Source organism: Lissotriton vulgaris, chromosome 5 (assembly GCF_964263255.1).
Source record: "Lissotriton vulgaris chromosome 5, aLisVul1.2, whole genome shotgun sequence".
Lineage (NCBI taxonomy): Eukaryota > Metazoa > Chordata > Amphibia > Caudata > Salamandridae > Lissotriton > Lissotriton vulgaris.
The window spans coordinates 1,152,645,839-1,152,663,686 of record NC_141693.1 but is presented as its reverse complement, the minus strand read 5'-3'; the positions used below and the strand labels follow the sequence as shown (position 1 = coordinate 1,152,663,686).

At 42.7% G+C, this 17,848-nt stretch overlaps 1 protein-coding gene across 1 annotated transcript in view; it reads left to right on the top strand.

Moving 5' to 3' along the window:
* The window catches only part of SHTN1 (shootin 1), a 630,861-nt gene that overhangs the window by 239,537 nt on the left and 373,476 nt on the right, over positions 1-17,848 (top strand). The window contains exon 4 of the mRNA XM_086922914.1: positions 16,732-16,826. Coding sequence (XP_086779040.1) covers positions 16,732-16,826 — 95 coding nt within the window. The remainder of the gene's footprint in view (positions 1-16,731; positions 16,827-17,848) is intronic.

Genomic DNA, 17,848 nt, shown 5'->3' with positions numbered 1-17,848 from the left:
GTTTTCTCCCATCAAACTTCCAACAATCCACTCTCTACTTATGTACCTCCAGTGAGGTATAGACTTAGCAAAGAGCCTTTCCGCCATAAGCATTGTTCAGGCACTGGAGATCAGGGAGGTGTGTCCAAGCTTTCAAATAGTAGTTTTTTATGGTGAGCAAAAGAGACATGGTTCCCTTCAGTACATCCCTTAGCAACCATCATCTACACAATGTGCCTTATTTTTTTCACAGCTACATGTTTGTGAGAATGACTGGGATCAAGCTACACACACACACACAGGCCTGCCGACAGCAGGTAAAGGGGCCCTTCCTGAGGTGGAGCAGCAGTAAATGACAAATGTTGGTGTTCATGAGAAATACTAGGCTCTGCACACCACACTTGTGCCGACTGCTTTAGGGTCCTGTCCTGGCGCTGAAGCTTCATTAAGAAAGATAACCGTTTTCTTAGATCAGGAGCTCTCCTTTAACCACAGACTGTAATCCTAACCCTGTTCATGCCATTGACAAATGTGTAGACAAAATACCTTTGTGCCCCTAAGGTGCATTTGAAGGTCGGTCACTTTTTATATATACTATGTTCTCAGGTCTTGTTTTTTAATTTTCTGGGTACTGTCTGAAGCTTGTGTTTTACCCAGTCTACCCTGTGGTGGCATGTGACCAGGTAGTAAAAAAGCAGACTTATTTCTGTCCTAGTACAACTCCATTGGTTACCAGCCCAGCGAGAGAATCTTTGAAATCCCTCAACTTTAAGCACAAGGCACTTTTCATTATTTGATCCCAGTTTGTGTGCTTCCGTTTTTCCATTGTGTACCCTTTGAGACCCCCTGACAATCTTGAGATCATCTCCTGACAATTCCACACTGAAGGCAAAGCATTTTCCACCAAGCAGCCCTGCCCTAGGAACCTGCTGCCCAATAATACCCTTTCTGCAAAGGAAAGTTCATTACTGCTTCTGCAGGAAACTGACAGTATGCATTTTTTCGATACCATTTTCGAGGAAGTGCTTTAACCCTTCCAGACCATAATCATATCCTAAATAAGGTCCCAGAAAGCCATGTACTGGGGCAGTGGGCTATGCAAAGGTTATTGGGATATTTTCACTGCTATGGAGCGACAAGACTGTAGCCGCAAGTGCAAGATGCTTTTAATTTATCATTACAGCATCATACAGGGTGTCTACAAAGAAATATAATCTATTTGTGTGTTTCAGTGCAGCAAATTGACCATACAACATTCTATGTGTATTCCCTAAAGCTAATGTGCACTATTACCTATGTATTTCTGCAGAAACCAACAGCTCTCTTTTTCAGCACGTCCATGTATTAGGCCTAGGCTGATTAACTATTTAGATAGGTTTAAACCTATCCCTCACCTGAAATGTTTGTATTTGGGTTTGGGATTTTATACTTGTATTTATGTGTCTATAAAATGTATTCCTATCATTCCCTACATCAATGTGAGTTGGTGTAGTGCACTGGTGCTTAGCCAGTTAAGCAGGCACAAAAGTGTGTGATGTTGTGAGTGGCTCCTGGATGCAAGTGGACTTCTTTCTTCATTTAACAGAGATTTAGGCAACCTTGTTGTTGGCCATGGTCTTCGGATACATGGAAGGGGTCCAGAGAGACCCAGTCAAACTTGATATTAGAATAACGCTCTACAAGAAGAGAAGAAGCACGTTTCAGGGACACAGAACACAGAAAAAAAAATCTCTGACATAGAGTCAAACAAGCCACAGGAAAAAAAACAGAATGTTGATGCCCTGAGAGCTGCAGGCAGAAAAAACTGGAATATAGCACAGCCTACAGGATTACAATTAGTATTCAGGGACTAGCCCTTTGGAGAGTGGCTGAAGGTTTGTTTCATGGTGCAAAGTGGCCCAAATAACCCAGAAAGGGAGAGGTGCCTTTGTGAATAGTAATGTAGGAGAATGTAACCTTTTGGAATGCATGGTGAAAATGAGAAATATTTAGGACGAAGAAGTTCTACCCATTTAATCAGGTTGGTGGTGGAAGTTCTACCCATTTAATCCTTTTGTGGAAGGAGGCACACAGTCAAAATATCGAGAAAAAATATAGAATTGCAGTAATATCGAATAAAAAATATAGAATGGACAAAATATCGAATGGACAGAATATAGTCAACAAAAATATCGATTTGAGGTTAGTACGTTAATATCAATTTTTTAATAATATCGAATTTTTAAAAGTGTTTTTTATGTTAGTATATGTGTGAAAAGTGTATATTTATTTTATAATGTATTTTAAATAATTAATGTTATGGTATTTAATTTTTGCATAATATTTGTAGCGGGTTGTGGGTTTATAGGGGAATAGGGTGGGAAGTAATTTAATTATAATTAATTAAATATTTTAATTTATTTATTGGTATTTATTTTGAATTAATTGTTAATTAATTTTCAATTGGTAATTAATTAAAATATAATTGGTAATTAATTTTTATTAATTGATTAATTGATAATTATATTAATTTTATTATTTATTTTCTGTAGCGGGTTGTGGGTTTATAGGGGAATAGGGTGGGAAGTAATTTAATTGTAATTAATTAAAAAAAATATTTATTGGTATTTATTTTGAATTAATTGCTAATTATTTTCAATTGTTAATTAATTGTTAATTGGTAATTAATTTGTATTAATAGGTAATTATTTTTAATAATTAATTTTTATTTTTATTTTTAATTGATTAATTACTATATTATATTACATTGGTAATTACTTTTAATTAATTTGTAATTGGTATTAATATTTAATTTATTTTTATTCATATATGAAGTATTTCCTTTCCCTACTGTTGCACTCACTGGAGTGGGAATAGTAATTTTTACTCCTACGCTATCCAACACTTTCCCTACTGTTGCACTCTCTGGAGAGGGAATAGTAATTTTTACTCCTACTCTATCCCACGCTTTTCCTACTGTTGCACTCTATGGAGTGGGAATAGTAATTTTTACCCCTACGCTATCCAACGCTTTCCCTACTGTTGCACTCTCTGGAGTGGGAGTAGTAATTTTTACCCCTACACTATCCAACGCTTTCCCTACTGTTGCACTCTCTGGAGTGGAAATAGTAATTTTTACCCCTACGCTATCCAACGCTTTCCCCACTGTGGCACTCACTGGAGTGGGAATAGTCTTTTTCCCCCTACGCTATCCAACGTTTTCCCTACTGTTGCACTCTCTGGAGTGGGAATAGTCATTTTTACCCCTACGCTATCCAACGCTTTCCCTACTGTTGCTCTCACTGGAGTGGGAATAGTAATTTTTACCCCTACGCTATCCAACGCTTTCCCTACTGTTTCACTCTATGGAGTGGAAATAGTAATTTTTACCCCTACGCTATGCAACGCTTTCCCTACTGTTGCACTCTCTGGAGTGGGAATAGTAATTTTACCCCTACGCTATCCAACGCTTTCCCCACTGTGGCACTCACTGGAGTGGGAATAGTAATTTTTACCCCTACGCTATCCAACGCTTTTCCTACTGTTGCACTCTCTGGACTGGGAATAGTAATTTTTTACCCCTACACTATTTAACGCTTTTCCTACTGTTGAATTTTCTGGAGTGGGAATAGTAATTTTATGTTCTACGCTATCCAATGTTTTCATTACTGTCGTTTTTTGGACTTTAAATAGTAGTTTTATTTATTTATGTATTTAATATTTTATGTATTTTTTTAGATTGTTTTATTTATTTATTTAATTACCTTTAAAAATATTGAAAGTATGTTCAATTTGTTTAATTTATTAAATATAATTATTTATTTTTATGTGTTATTTTATGTGTGTAGATGTATTTGTAATTTATAGTATTTTTTAATAATTTATAAGTAATATTTTTTGCATAATATTTGTAGCGGGTTGTGGGTTTATAGGGGAATAGGGTGGGAAGTAATTTAATTATAATTAATTAAATATTTTAATGTATTTATTGGTATTTATTTTGAATTAATTGTTAATTAATTTTCAATTGGTAATTAATTAAAATATAATTGGTAATTAATTTTTATTAATTGATTAATTGATAATTATATTAATTTTATTATTTATTTTCTGTAGCGGGTTGTGGGTTTATAGGGGAATAGGGTGGGAAGTAATTTAATTGTAATTAATTAAAAAAAATATTTATTGGTATTTATTTTGAATTAATTGCTAATTATTTTCAATTGTTAATTAATTGTTAATTGGTAATTAATTTGTATTAATAGGTAATTATTTTTAATAATTTTTTATTTTTATTTTTAATTGATTAATTACTATATTATATTACATTGGTAATTACTTTTAATTAATTTGTAATTGGTATTAATATTTAATGTATTTTTATTCATATATGAAGTATTTCCTTTCCCTACTGTTGCACTCACTGGAGTGGGAATAGTAATTTTTACTCCTACGCTATCCAACACTTTCCCTACTGTTGCACTCTCTGGAGAGGGAATAGTCATTTTTACTCCTACTCTATCCCACGCTTTTCCTACTGTTGCACTCTATGGAGTGGGAATAGTAATTTTTACCCCTACGCTATCCAACGCTTTCCCTACTGTTGCACTCTCTGGAGTGGGAGTAGTAATTTTTACCCCTACACTATCCAACGCTTTCCCTACTGTTGCACTCACTGGAGTGGGAATAGTAATTTTTACCCCTACGGTATCCAACGCTTTCCCTACTGTTGCACTCTCTGGAGTGGGAATAGTCATTTTTACCCCTACGCTATCCAACGTTTTCTCTACTGTTGCACTCTCTGGAGTGGAAATAGTAATTTTTACCCCTACGCTATCCAACGCTTTCCCCACTGTGGCACTCACTGGAGTGGGAATAGTCATTTTTACCCCCACGCTATCCAACGTTTTCCCTACTGTTGCACTCTCTGGAGTGGGAATAGTCATTTTTACCCCTACGCTATCCAACGCTTTCCCTACTGTTTCACTCTATGGAGTGGAAATAGTAATTTTTACCCCTACGCTATCCAACGCTTTCCCTACTGTTTCACTCTATGGAGTGGAAATAGTAATTTTTACCCCTACGCTATCCAACGCTTTCCCTACTGTTGCACTCTCTGGAGTGGGGATAGTAATTTTACCCCTACGCTATCCAACGCTTTCCCCACTGTGGCACTCACTGGAGTGGGAATAGTAATTTTTACCCCTACGCTATCCAACGTTTTTCCTCCTGTTGCACTCTCTGGACTGGGAATAGTAATTTTTTACCCCTACACTATTTAACGCTTTTCCTACTGTTGAATTTTCTGGAGTGGGAATAGTAATTTTATGTTCTACGCTATCCAATGTTTTCATTACTGTCGTTTTTTTGGACTTTAAATAGTAGTTTTATTTATTTATGTATTTAATATTTTATGTATTTTTTTAGATTATGTTTTATTTATTTAATTACCTTTAAAAATATTGAAAGTATGTTTAATTTGTTTAATTTATTAAATATAATTATTTATTTTTATGTTTTATTTTATGTGTGTAGATGTATTTGTAATTTATAGTATTTTTTAATAATTTATAAGTAATATAAATAATTAACAATTATTATTAAGTATATATTATATATTGTATGTATATTTTTAAAGTATTTTAGTATTTATTAATTTCAAACATTATTAAATATGTTTATTTTATTTATAAGTATTATTTACTTTATTTTACTTTTTTTTACAGAAAAAATACTATATTTTTAATGATGATATTTTTAACATCGATCTTTTTTTTCCGATATTTTTGTACTTACAATGTTGTAGATAGGGTGTCGATATACTTGCCTCTGATATTCCAGCGTCGATATTTTGGTAGGTCTATATTCTCTCCGTCGATATTCTTTTAGTGATCCGGCACCAGGATTCCATAAAGTGGAAAATGTGCTGCGGTATTTCACCCTGGGAGCCACCAAAATATTAACTGAGGTAAAATGTGGCCCAGAGTTGAGCAATACAGAACAAGATGAACTGCATCTGAAAGTGAACAGAAGAGACAAAGACAAGCCCGGAGAGTCAGTAACTCAGGTTGGCCAAGCAGGGCAGGAAGCTGCTCAGGTGGTGGTGGGGCCGAGGTGTAGCGCTCCAGAGGTCCTGTTGGTGAGGAGCACTGTAGAGAAAACAAAGTGCTGCACTCCGACGCCTGGGAGCACTGCACCGCTTCACTGCACTAGTGCACCTAGGCTGGACCGGGTGGAGTTCTGAAAAGGAGGGTCCACGGGGAGATAATCTTGTTGCAAGCAGAATGGATAAAAGAGATAAGAGGCGTGCAAGGGCCCATGGCCCTAATGCAAGCAAATTCAAGTTCATGGATTTATATAGCGCACTACTCACCCAGAGGGTCTCAAGGCGCTTGGGGAAGGGGGGGTTACATTTTTGTCGAATAGCCAGGTTTTAAGTTCTTTTCTGAAGGAGATGTGGTTTTGAGTAAGGCGGAGGTGAGTGGGGAGTGAGTTCCAGGTCCTGGCCGCCAGGAAGGAGAAGGATCTGCGACCCATGGTGGATCTTCGGATGCGCGGGACTGTGGCGAGGGCTTGATTGGACGATCTAAGTTGGCGGGTGGGTGTGTAGAAGGCCAGTCGAGTGCTGAGGCATTCGGGTCCTAGTTTGTAGAGGGCCTTGTGTGCGTGGGTGAGAAGACGGAATGTAATTCTCTTGTTGACGGGAAGCCAGTGGAGGTCTTTTAGGTGTCCGGTGATGTGATCTTGGCGAGGGATGTCCAATATGAGTCTCGCTGATGCGTTTTGGATGCGTTGGAGTTTTTTTTGTAATTTGCTGTGATTCCGGCGTATAGTGTGTTACCATAATCCAGTCGACTCGTGACCAGTGCGTGGGTGACAGTCTTTCTTGTTTCGAGGGGGATCCAGCGGAAGATCTTTTTGAGAATACGAAGTACGTTGAAGCAGGAGGATGAGACTGCGTTGACTTTTCTGGACATCGAGAGGGAGGAGTCTAGGATGAAGCCCAGGTTGCGTGCGTGGTCTGTGGGTGTGGGTGCTGTGCCCAGAGCGGAAGGCCACCAAGAGTCGTCCCAGGCAGAGGGGGAGGATCCTAGGATGAGCACTTCCGTTTTGTCTGAGTTGAGTTTTAGGCGGCTATGTTTCATCCAGTCGGCTACTTCTTTCATGCCTTCGTGAAGATTGGTTTTGGCGGTGTTAGGGTCTTTGGTGAGCGAGAGGATGAACTGGGTGTCGTCGGCGTAAGAGATGATGTTAAGGTTGTGTTGACGCGCGATGGAGGCGAGTGGACTCATATAAACGTTGAAGAGGGTGGGACTTAGTGATGATCCTTGTGGTACTCCACAGATGACTTCAGTGGCCTTTGAGTTGAATGGGGGAAGTCGGACTCTTTGAGTTCTCCCGGCGAGGAATGAGATGATCCAGTCCAAGGCTTTTCCTTGTATGCCGATGTTGCTGAGGCGTTGTATAAGCGTGCTGTGGCAGACTGTGTCGAAAGCGTCCGAGAGGTCGAGTAGAATGAGGGCCGCTGTTTCTCCGTTATCCAGTAGTGTTCGAATGTCGTCTGTTGCTGCAATGAGGGCGGTTTCGGTGCTGTGTTTGGCTCGAAATCCGGACTGAGAGGGATCGAGGGAGTTGTTGTATTCAAGGAAGGCGGCGAGCTGGCTGTTGACGGCTTTCTCAATGACTTTGGGGGGGAGGGATATGGGTCGGTAGTTTTTAAGTTCAGAGGGGTCTGCTGTGGGTTTCTTCAAGAGGGCGCTGAGTTCGGCGTGTTTTCAGCTTTCTGGGAAGGTGGCAAAGTTGAACGAGCAGTTGATGACATCACGGAGATGGGGTGCGATGATGGAGTCAGCTTTGTTGAAGATGTGGTGGGGGCAGGGGTCGGTTGGTGAGCCAGAGTGGATTGAGTTCATTAGGCGGATGGTGTCTTCGGTTGTGATTGGGTTCCAGGCGTTGAGGTTGTTAGTTGGCGGTGTGGGATCTGAGGGGGGTGGGGAGGGTTGTTCGCAGGGAGTGTTCTCGAAGCTGTTGTGAATGTCAGCAATTTTGTTGTAGACGAAGGAGGATAACGCATCGCAGAGGTCTTGGGAGGGAGTGATGTTGTTAGATGCTGCGGCGGGGTTGGTGAATTCTTTGACGATGTTGAAAAGTTCCTTGCTGTTGTGGGCGTTGTTGTCGAGACGATCCTTGAAAGCTGATTTCTTGGTGGATCGAATCAGTTGGTGGTGTTTGCGGGTGGCCGCCTTGAGGGTGGCCATGTTGTCGGTGGTTGGGTTTTTTCTCCATGTTTTCTCTAGGGTGTGGCATAGCTTCTTGGATCTTTTAAGGTCATCATTGAACCAGGGAGCCTTTTTGCTGCCTGAAATGATCTGGTGCTTTTTCAGGGGTGCTATTTCGTCAGCGCTGTGGGTGATCCATTGCTTGAGTTTGGTGGCCGCTTGGTTTGGGTCCAATGAGAGGGTGGGAGGGTTTTGGTTGAGTGATGTGAGGAGTTGGTCGGAGGTGATTTTGTTCCAGTTTCTCCGAGGAATAGGTTGTGGGCGGTTGTGGGTCAAGGTGGTTCTGTAGCTGTAGTGAACACAGCTGTGGTCCGTCCAATGGAGAGCTGTGGTGCGGTTGAAGAAAATGTGCTTGCTGGAGGTGAAGATAGGGTCAAGCGTGTGCCCGGCTACATGGGTGGGGGTGTCCACAAGTTGTTTGAGTCTGAGATTGGCCATGTTGTCCAGAAGGGAGTTGGTGTTGCTGTCGTGTTTGTTTTCAAGGTGGTAGTTGAGGTCTCCTAATAGAATGTAGTTCTCGGAGGCGAGAGCATGTGGGCTGACGAAGTCAGTGATGTCATTGCTGAATTGAGTGCGGGTTCCTGGAGGCCTGAAGATGAGGGTGCCTCGAAGTGAGGTCCTAGGGTCGGTGTGGATCTGGAAGTGGAGATGTTCGGCGGTTGCAAGATTATCGTCGATGCTGGTTGTGATTTTGATGGTGTTTCTGTGGATGATGGCGATGCCTCCTCCTGTTTGGTTGGTGCGATCTTTCCGGGTGATCTTGTAAGCGTCCGGTATGGCTATAGCGATGTCGGGTGCTGATGATGTGTTCATCCATGTTTCAGTGAGGAAGGCGATGTCCGGTGACGCAGTGTCGAGTAGGTCCCAGAGTTCAGTGGCGTGTCTGTGGACCGAGCGGGTGTTCAGCAGGATGCACTTCAGGTGGTTAGAGTCGGAGCTATGTTTGGAGGGAGTGGATTTGGTGAGGGTCCTGAAGCAGGTGAACTTGCAGGTGTGACAGTCGAATGGGCTGTGGGTACGTCCTGGGGTGGCTAATAATAATAATCTCCCTAACCTGCAGCTGGGTATTAAAATACAGGCGGAACTGAGGCGTGGTGGATCCTTAAAGCCCCAGGGTCCCGGTTCCACTGCACCTGCTGTACATTTGATAACTACACTCTTTGTGGCTTGGACATACAAGCAAGTCAGTGGGAAGAAGGAAAACGGCAGCAAAACGACTCCTGCCATTTCATGGAGACTCAGACGGATCCGTTCTCCCAGTTTGAAATGAGCCAATAGGAAACAAATAGAGAATCTCATTATAAAGGCGGTGAATGACTTTAAAAGGTATCCACTATTGGCACTTAAAGTGCTGACATGTCCATCCAGGAATGTGATTGCTATGAGCAGATATATGATGTGATCTATTTATTTGCTATTTTCGTTGCTTAAATGACTTCTGGTGCCACAGATGTGTTTTAAGGACAGTCTCTGACCCTGGAGCTCGAATTCCATTTGCTGGGTCTCCTGTCTTTGGAAAGCCCATCAAGCTCATACTCACCAGGAAAAGTACATTTTTAATTTTGTTAAATTGTGTATTTTTTTGTTTGAAATATGAAAAATAAAGGCTAAAGTCAAACGTATATATATCGTATAGAATAAATACTTAATGTTACACGTCAAGCCGGTGGAAAATGTGTGTGTGTTTTTTTCTGACTTGTTCATTTTGTGCAGCAAAGACAGGCCTGTGAAACATATTAGTAAGATTTCTGTGTCATTGAGCCCCTCCCCACTTTTATAAGATATATTTAGTCCTTGAGTGTGAGGAGGCAGATAAGGAAATGACAATTGTGTTCTTTTTCCCCGACATCGCATCTGAATCACAACCACCCTCCACGTTAGTCACGTTGCACACACATGGCCGCCCTTGAAACTGGAGCAAAAGAAGTCCTTGCGGTCAGGGTGCGCGTCACAGATGGGAAGGTGACTGGTAAAGATTGCACATGCAACCATGCCGGTAATGTGTTAATTTATTGCGTTTTTTGTAGATACCCTACTGCAGAACCCACTGGGCCAAGGTCACGTCTTGTGCGCTCGTTGAGAGGATGGCTGGGGGCCTGAATGGCCAGAAGACACACCCAGATTTCTGTAAGCATAGACAGAGGGCGGCCAAGTCAGGGTGGGGTGGACAAAGTCTGGGTTCATCCTTAGAAGGTGACATATAGTTCATGCTGAGGGCGGGACCTGCTTCCGAAAAGCACATTAACACTTTCCAAAATGAGTGGTCGGAATTTCAAACTTGACGGATGCTTCTTATCAGGTTGCCCGCGAGATGTTGCTTAACTGCTGGGGACTGGCCTTGGAAGCCGGAGCCTCACTCGAGCGCCTTTAAGAGCTGCACTGATGGAGACCTGGATGGACCCTGCTCAGGTGCCGTGTCCTGCCCATTTCGCCTCTGTTGAGAACGAACCCAAGAGCCCTGCAAAGCGCTACATGCCTTTCGTGCAGCCATCTTGCCTGTCTGGAACAACAACTTAGAAAATAGTCCAGAAGAAGCTAATCAGAGTGCCTTACACTAGTTTCTATGCATCGTAGGACGTTGGAAGAGGCATGAACAGAAAAGCATATTATTCAGGTACTTGTGGTGAGCACTAACTTTAGCAAGGATTTCCTTTTCTTTTTGGGACACCCCCCAATTTTCCATATGCTTGGTGCCCACTATCCTGCATTCAGCGTCACCAGCCTTATTGGCCTCGTTGCCAGAATAAATGCCTGAGCCTCCCATTGGAATCTAGTGAACATGACAGGACCAGCACCCAGCTAGCATTCTTGTTAACTACATCCAGGACTCAAAGATAATCCAGCGGTCCGTTGTACTTGCAAGTTCACATCTTAATTTCCTCTGAGGGCCAGCCTTTAGATTGCTGTCTGTGCATCTTCTAGTTTCAGGCATGTGAAGTTCATGTTTGATGACCTATTTTTCATTGGTTAATGTTCATGTTTGATGTCCTATTTTTCATTGGTAAATGTATGCCTTTTGGCTGCTCGGTTGACTGCATTACATTGAAATGTTCATTTGCTTAGTTCAGTGGGATACAAAGGAGTTATTGCTGTCAGTTATCCTAATCCACTATCTGAATCAATTCTTGGGAGAGGTTGCTCTAATAAGTGACATACAAGTTTGAAGGGTTTCATATATAAGAAAGCCGTTCCCTGACACTCCAATCGTGGCCACGACCCTGCTATCCTTGGAGTTTGAAAAGCAAGGAAGGGTAGTTTGAGAGCTCTCTCCAAATTTGCTTCCACTCTAAGAAAGTGACATTGCACTAGTTGCAAGTTCTGCTGGTTCACCTGAAATTTGCGCAGGGAGCTATTCTCTTGGGCCAGTTGTTCTCCGGGAGCTGGGGTGAAATCTGGCTTCCCAAGCAGGAGTCACTGTACGAGGTTATTAAATGTGAAGGAAGCTAGGTGACTATAGTTCTCTTGTTTTGTGTAACTTAAAAACACCATGAAGTGGCCTCTCTACCCCTGTCTAAGGCTGAATTTAATTTGTGGGAGTGTGGCCTAGGGGCTGCATGCGGGCATCGTTGGGGAAATGGCTTTTAAAAAAGAGTGTTCTGTGGTACACAAAGAACCACACTTGGAGCAAAGAAAAATGCCACTGGCCTCACTCAGGTCAGTTAAGAAAGCCCTCACTCACCAACCTGCTTGATGACATGCTTCATCATCGGGCCCCACTGAAGAGGCCGAATGCCTCTCCAGTGTGCTGCGACGCCAGGTCTACTGCGGAGCGGGGTTTTTTGTGAGTTTAGGCGTGAAGTGAAACTAATTAGTGGTGGTGAAAGATAAAAATGTCTTAAGTGTTTCAAAAATTATTTATTATTTGATCACTGGGACATAGATAAAATATAGTGTTGAAAAATGGTCCAAAATTAATTGTTTGGTTATTTCCAGAAACTTTTAATATCAGTCAACATGTTTTTGCCTTAAAAAGGTGTAAGTTTACCAGGCATTCATCAGGACGTAAAAGTGGACTAAACCCTGGCGGTATGAGCACCCTAAGGCTCACCCTGACCTAGGGACGTGAATGTGAAAAGTAAAAAAGTTAAAAAAGTGCAAAAGGAAGGAGCTTGCTCCTTCCCGGTTACTCCTGGTTTAGGAGGATTACCGACTTAAGGTTACTGCACTTGTATGGTAAATGCGATCGACACCATGGGTCACGGGAGGGGGGTGCTAGCGTATTTGGCACACCGCCCTTGACGCCAGGCACCCTCTCGGAACCTGAAACACCCTCGACCGGGGACTAAGAGTGGGTCCTTATTCTCCCTACCTCTCTTTTTGTTGTTGTGAAATGGCTTTTAGGCCATCTCGTATGACGAGGAATAGTATTTTCCTAATATAATTCCTCATCATTATGCCATCAAGGTATGGGGCGGCCATGTGACACTGCAGGAGATTGTGTTATGCTCTGATCAGCATGTCAGTCAAGAGCAATCACTAATCAAAGAACAAATGGAAAAGCATAGAGTAGAATTGAATAGAGGAGAATAATGTTTTGTAAAGCGCAAAACAGTCATCCAGAGGTGTATTTCACTGGTAGTGTTTGTTTCTGCTGCTGTTATGTAGGCAGCTAAACCTTGAGTGTATGAAAGTCAGTGTTATTTTCTGGTGCTGTTTGTCCCTTCTGCAAAGAATAAAATGAAGGATGCTTTGTGTCCTCATCAGTGGAGTTCACTGCGACAGAGCGCGAGTCATGAGACTAGGCTAGGGAAAGTCTGGCCTGCTTTGAGTTGGCGGTGCGTGTCCTGCTGGCATGGTCTTTGAGTCTTTAGTGGTGCTTGCATGTTTGGATCTGGCATTGCAAGACGATGTTAATGTATGGCTTTGTGGTCATATGTATACTTATCTGACCATCTGTAGGTGGGCTTAGCAGTGAGCAGCTTCCAGTCTAGAACTTCACTGGTTTGGCTTAAAAAGTGGCGAGTGAGGTTCACTCACTTGCAAGCAGTGGTTGCGGGTGCATATACAGAGGAATTTTACCTCAACTCCATTATCTTTGCGTTACATTTGTGGAGGCAGTGATATGTGAAGTTTGTGTAGGAGGGGGTGAAGGTGGCACTGCTGCGGAGCTTGGGATTGGTTGACGTGCTTCATCTTGTAACCTGCATTTGTGTTGTCAGAAACAGTTTGGCTGACATTGAAGGGCCGGTATTTGGATGCCATGAAGTGGTCAGTGAAGAAAGTCTAGGTCTAACTGTCCAAATGCACACAGGCTGCTCTATTATGCAGTGTGTGCCACGAACCACGGGTGGACCACGGACCATTGGATCCATCCTCCGGGAACCTGTTCTTCTTCCTGATGAAGGCACAGGCATTTTTGTAGGGTTGGCTCCATGTCCAGCAGCTGGGTGGGAAGCCTGCAGAACACTTGCTGACACACCCACGGCTGTCCCTATGAGTCCCCACCATGGTCATTTGTCCATGCCCCAGGACCTTCCCCTCGTTTGATGGCTGTTCTTTGGCTAGTTGGGAGCAGGGCAGTGGCCATGGGGTTTCGTTTTTTTTTTTACTTGTTCCCTGCTGTTGATGTCTGCTACATGAAATAGTCATTTGATAATTCCAAGAATGAGTTTAAATATTGTCCTGTGGTTGTCAGTGCTATCAGATCACTGACTGCTGGTATCCTTCTGCTGCACCAATAAATCACAGCGAGGCCCCTAGCCCCTAACTGGTGTCAGCAGGCACCTGGGTCCGCGGCCACACCTGGGTGCTCAGGGCGAGTTTAATGTTCCACCTTTAAATAAAATTGTTGGCTGGTAGTGACCTTTAGCAGCTTACAGCAGGTGCGTTCTATTGTCAATCCAACGTGTACCCGTCATCCTCTCTGCCTGGCGCACGCGGAGGCGAAGGACGGAAGTCCTGTACTGAACCCATTCACCATATGACATGTATGTATGCCAAGGGCAGCTCGGTCTCAGGAAGAAAATATGTTTAATAAGTTATTATGTGAAACACTGAAATAAAGCTTTGTTGTTGGTTTTAAAGTTTTAGAAATAGAATAGAGGGCCATATGTATGAAGGTACCGATTTGCAATTCTGAAATAGCGATTTTTAAGAAATCGCTATTTCAGAATCGCAAATTGGTATGTATGTACAAATTCGCTTTTTTTTTGCGAATTCTTAGTATTCCTTAATTGCGATTAGCAAATTGGGAATCGCAATTAAGGAATACTTTCCCATTCATTCCTATGGGCCAGGAGGCCCATAGGAATGAATGGGAAGGTATTCTCAATTTTGCGATTCGCAATTTGAAAATCACAAATTGAGAATAATTTCAAGGGTTCAGGGGTGTCCAAAGGACACCCTGTTGCACCCCTGAAATATGCATGGGTGCACATGTGGCGCACATACATGCCCTAAGGGCATATATGTGCGTCACATGGCACTTTGAAAAATGCTGAAATGTGCATTTTTCACGGAAATCGCAACTTACCACCAACTAGAATTTGGTGGTAATTTGCGATTCCTTAAGGGCATTTTGGATTTTTTTTGGGCTTCATACATTGCATTTAAGGAATCGCAAAATGTGTGATTCATAAAATGCAATTGCAAGATAAGGAATCGCAAATTTTGCGATACCTTATTTTGGACCAGATTTTACTTCATACATATCATTTTGCTATTTCGCATTCGCAAAGGCCGAAATTCTGCGAATTTCGGCCTTTGCGAATGCAAATTTGCTTCATACATATGGCCCTGAATTCCCAACTGAGTCGCTAAATATTTGGAATTGGATGTCAAACAAATTCAGTTCTGCAGGCTAATACATACTGCTCAAATTATTTCTAACATCAGCTGTCAGTGTTATTATTGTCACATTATTTTTCTAGTGTAATGTTGTCTTCAAGCTGCTGGAATTAACCATGTGTTTTTCTTCTGTACATACCTAGGGCGCGCGCTTTGAAAATTGTAATGCTTTTTAATTGTATAGTGTCATCGTTCAGTCGACAGCGTGAATGGTTTTCATAATTTTCATAATTCATAATTTTTCATAATTTTTTCGTATGGTACTGTCCGGCATATCTTGGTTTGATTTCTTTGTATGATGGTAGTCATTATTAATTGTGCTCATTGTGTACATTATTTTATCGATTTGTATTCTTTTACAATAAAAAAGGTCTGCACATTGTAAGTAAGTCGAATGAGCGCCAAGGGCGTATTTAATTCAAACTGTAAACCTCGAACCGCTGTGGACTAGGGATAATTTCTCTGTCTAGATATCTTTATAAACGATGCCCGTGACTTATGATGAGCTCATAACAACCCCCCCCCCCCTCCTCTCCCCCCATCTTCCCCCCCAACATATGGAAAATGCCACTAACGTTCGGAAATTAAATGTATGCTATTTAGAAAGGTGTTGAAAATGTAATTGTTTTTGCCAATTCGCCACTTATCCCATGTTTTCGTTAACGTGTGCATCGTTTAATTCATCCATATATGTGTGCGTTTGGTTATCCACCGTTGCCTTCCATGTAATGTGTTTGAGCCACCGGCATAGGCATTCATGCTTGGATTATTCACTCGTCTTTATGCCTCAGTTTAGCCATCTAACCTTCTGTGCATGCCTACATGCATACAAGGTACCCCATGGTACTACATTCATCCACCCAGAAATCAGTTATTTCATTCATTCGCCCTTAACAACTGGCGACATTAATTCACTCTTATGTGCATTGATCAGGCCTTCCCCTATGTACCAACAAGCCTGCCCAATACTGTTAGCAATTCCCCCACATATGTGATACTTTCTACTTTCTCCACCTCATCAGGGAAGCCTGTTCTTGGAAGGGTGCGCCCTCTGTTGGGGCAGTCAAGTAAACGCTCCTGCTGGTTACACACCTTTCTCCTTCAGTGGGTCTTGGGTGTTCATGGGGCTTACGTACTCTGTGTTTGCTGGCCCCTTTCACATCAACATTAGTAAAAGATCGCAGGAATAGATAGTATTCATTTTTCGGCAGTGCTACTATCACCCTTATTTTTCGGAGTAAATGTGGTCTTCCTTTCACCTCACTTTTCGTCCAGTAAAGTGGAATACAACCAGTCGCTCAACATGGCACAGCCCACTTCGATTTGCGGTGCTGGGGCATCAGGGGTCGAAGTGTGGCTGACCGCTCTGTACCCCGGAGTTGGCCGCACGTCTCTGAACTGCTGCCACTGTGAGTGAAGGGCATTCATGAAATGCCTCGTCCAAGGCCGTGTTGTTTTAGTGCGCCTGGGAATACACCGAGATAAAGAGGGGAAAGCCTCCTTTGCACACTGCGCTCCCTGAAGTCAGAACAAATGATTTGTCATGGCACTGACAGTGTTCCAAGAAAAGCAGATTAGATGGAGGGTGTTACACAAACCCATCTTTAAATTCCTCAAAATCAGGGGGTGCCTACGCTCGGCGGGGGGCGGGATGAGTAACCCTGGAACTGGCCTGACCTGCACATCTTGTTTCTTCCCATTTCTCTAGTATCTCACAAGGTCATTGAGGAAGTCAGCTCCATGCAGAGCAACCTGGAGATTGAGAAGACGTGCCGCGAGAGCGCGGAGGCCCTGGCGACCAAGGTGAGCACCGGAAGCAGTGCCCCAGCTGTGTCCGGGTTGTATGAAATATCAAATGCTACCTTTTGTTGGCCGAGGCGACCGCCCTGCCTGGTTAGGACATGCGAAAAAAGAGACATTTCCACTGCCTGAGTCGTGTGCCTGTCGTTAGCTATGCAGGGCTCTATGACCGTGTTTAACGTGAGGGGTAGCTTTGCTGTTGAGTTGATTTCTACATTTGCGTACAGCATGGCTGATATATAGCTCTGCTGTCTGACTTAGGTCTGCAAATGTCTGCGCAGCGCAAGGTATATCTGTGCTGTCTAGGGGATGGTTACATGTGTGTGCACCGTGAGGTGAAGCTTAGCTGTCTGAGGTGCGAGGCTGCGTGTCAGTGTAAAATCAGCAGCTAGGTCTGCTGTCTGAGGTGAGTCCTGTGCGTGTACGTCACAGATATGCTGCTGCTTGGCTGTGAGTGCACATCTGTGTGTACACTGAGGGATAGGGCTGCTCTCGGAGGCATGAGCCAGCCTGGCTGTGCTTAACTAGTTGCAGGATTCTGCCATTTGAGGCAATCATCTGTATATCCGTGTCCACCCTAAAGAAAAGAATTGCATATGTCTGTACCTGAAAGTAAGTAGCTCTGCTGCACAAGGCGTGACCCTCTAGGCTGTCTAACCTGAGGACTTGTTCTGCTTCGTCATTAATTAAGGCCCCTTTGTGGCAAGAGAGAAACTGCTGATGCCCAGGGGAAAAGCCTGTATTCCACCTGTATTATGTGGAATACGTCTTCTTGTTAAAATATCTTAAGAGCGAGGGTCAAAGTGTGTTTTGGGTGTGTGATACATTCAGTACATACAAATAATTCACTCCTTTTTTTGTTGCTTTTTAGCTAATCAAAATGCACTTCTAGTTTGCGCTCATAAGATACAACTAATTTAACACTGAACAGTGGTTTAGGGTAAGAATATTATGTTTGACTCATTAATAGTTCGGATCGTTTAGGCAACAGCATTCGCCTGTCCTGCAGACCAGTATTGGACATA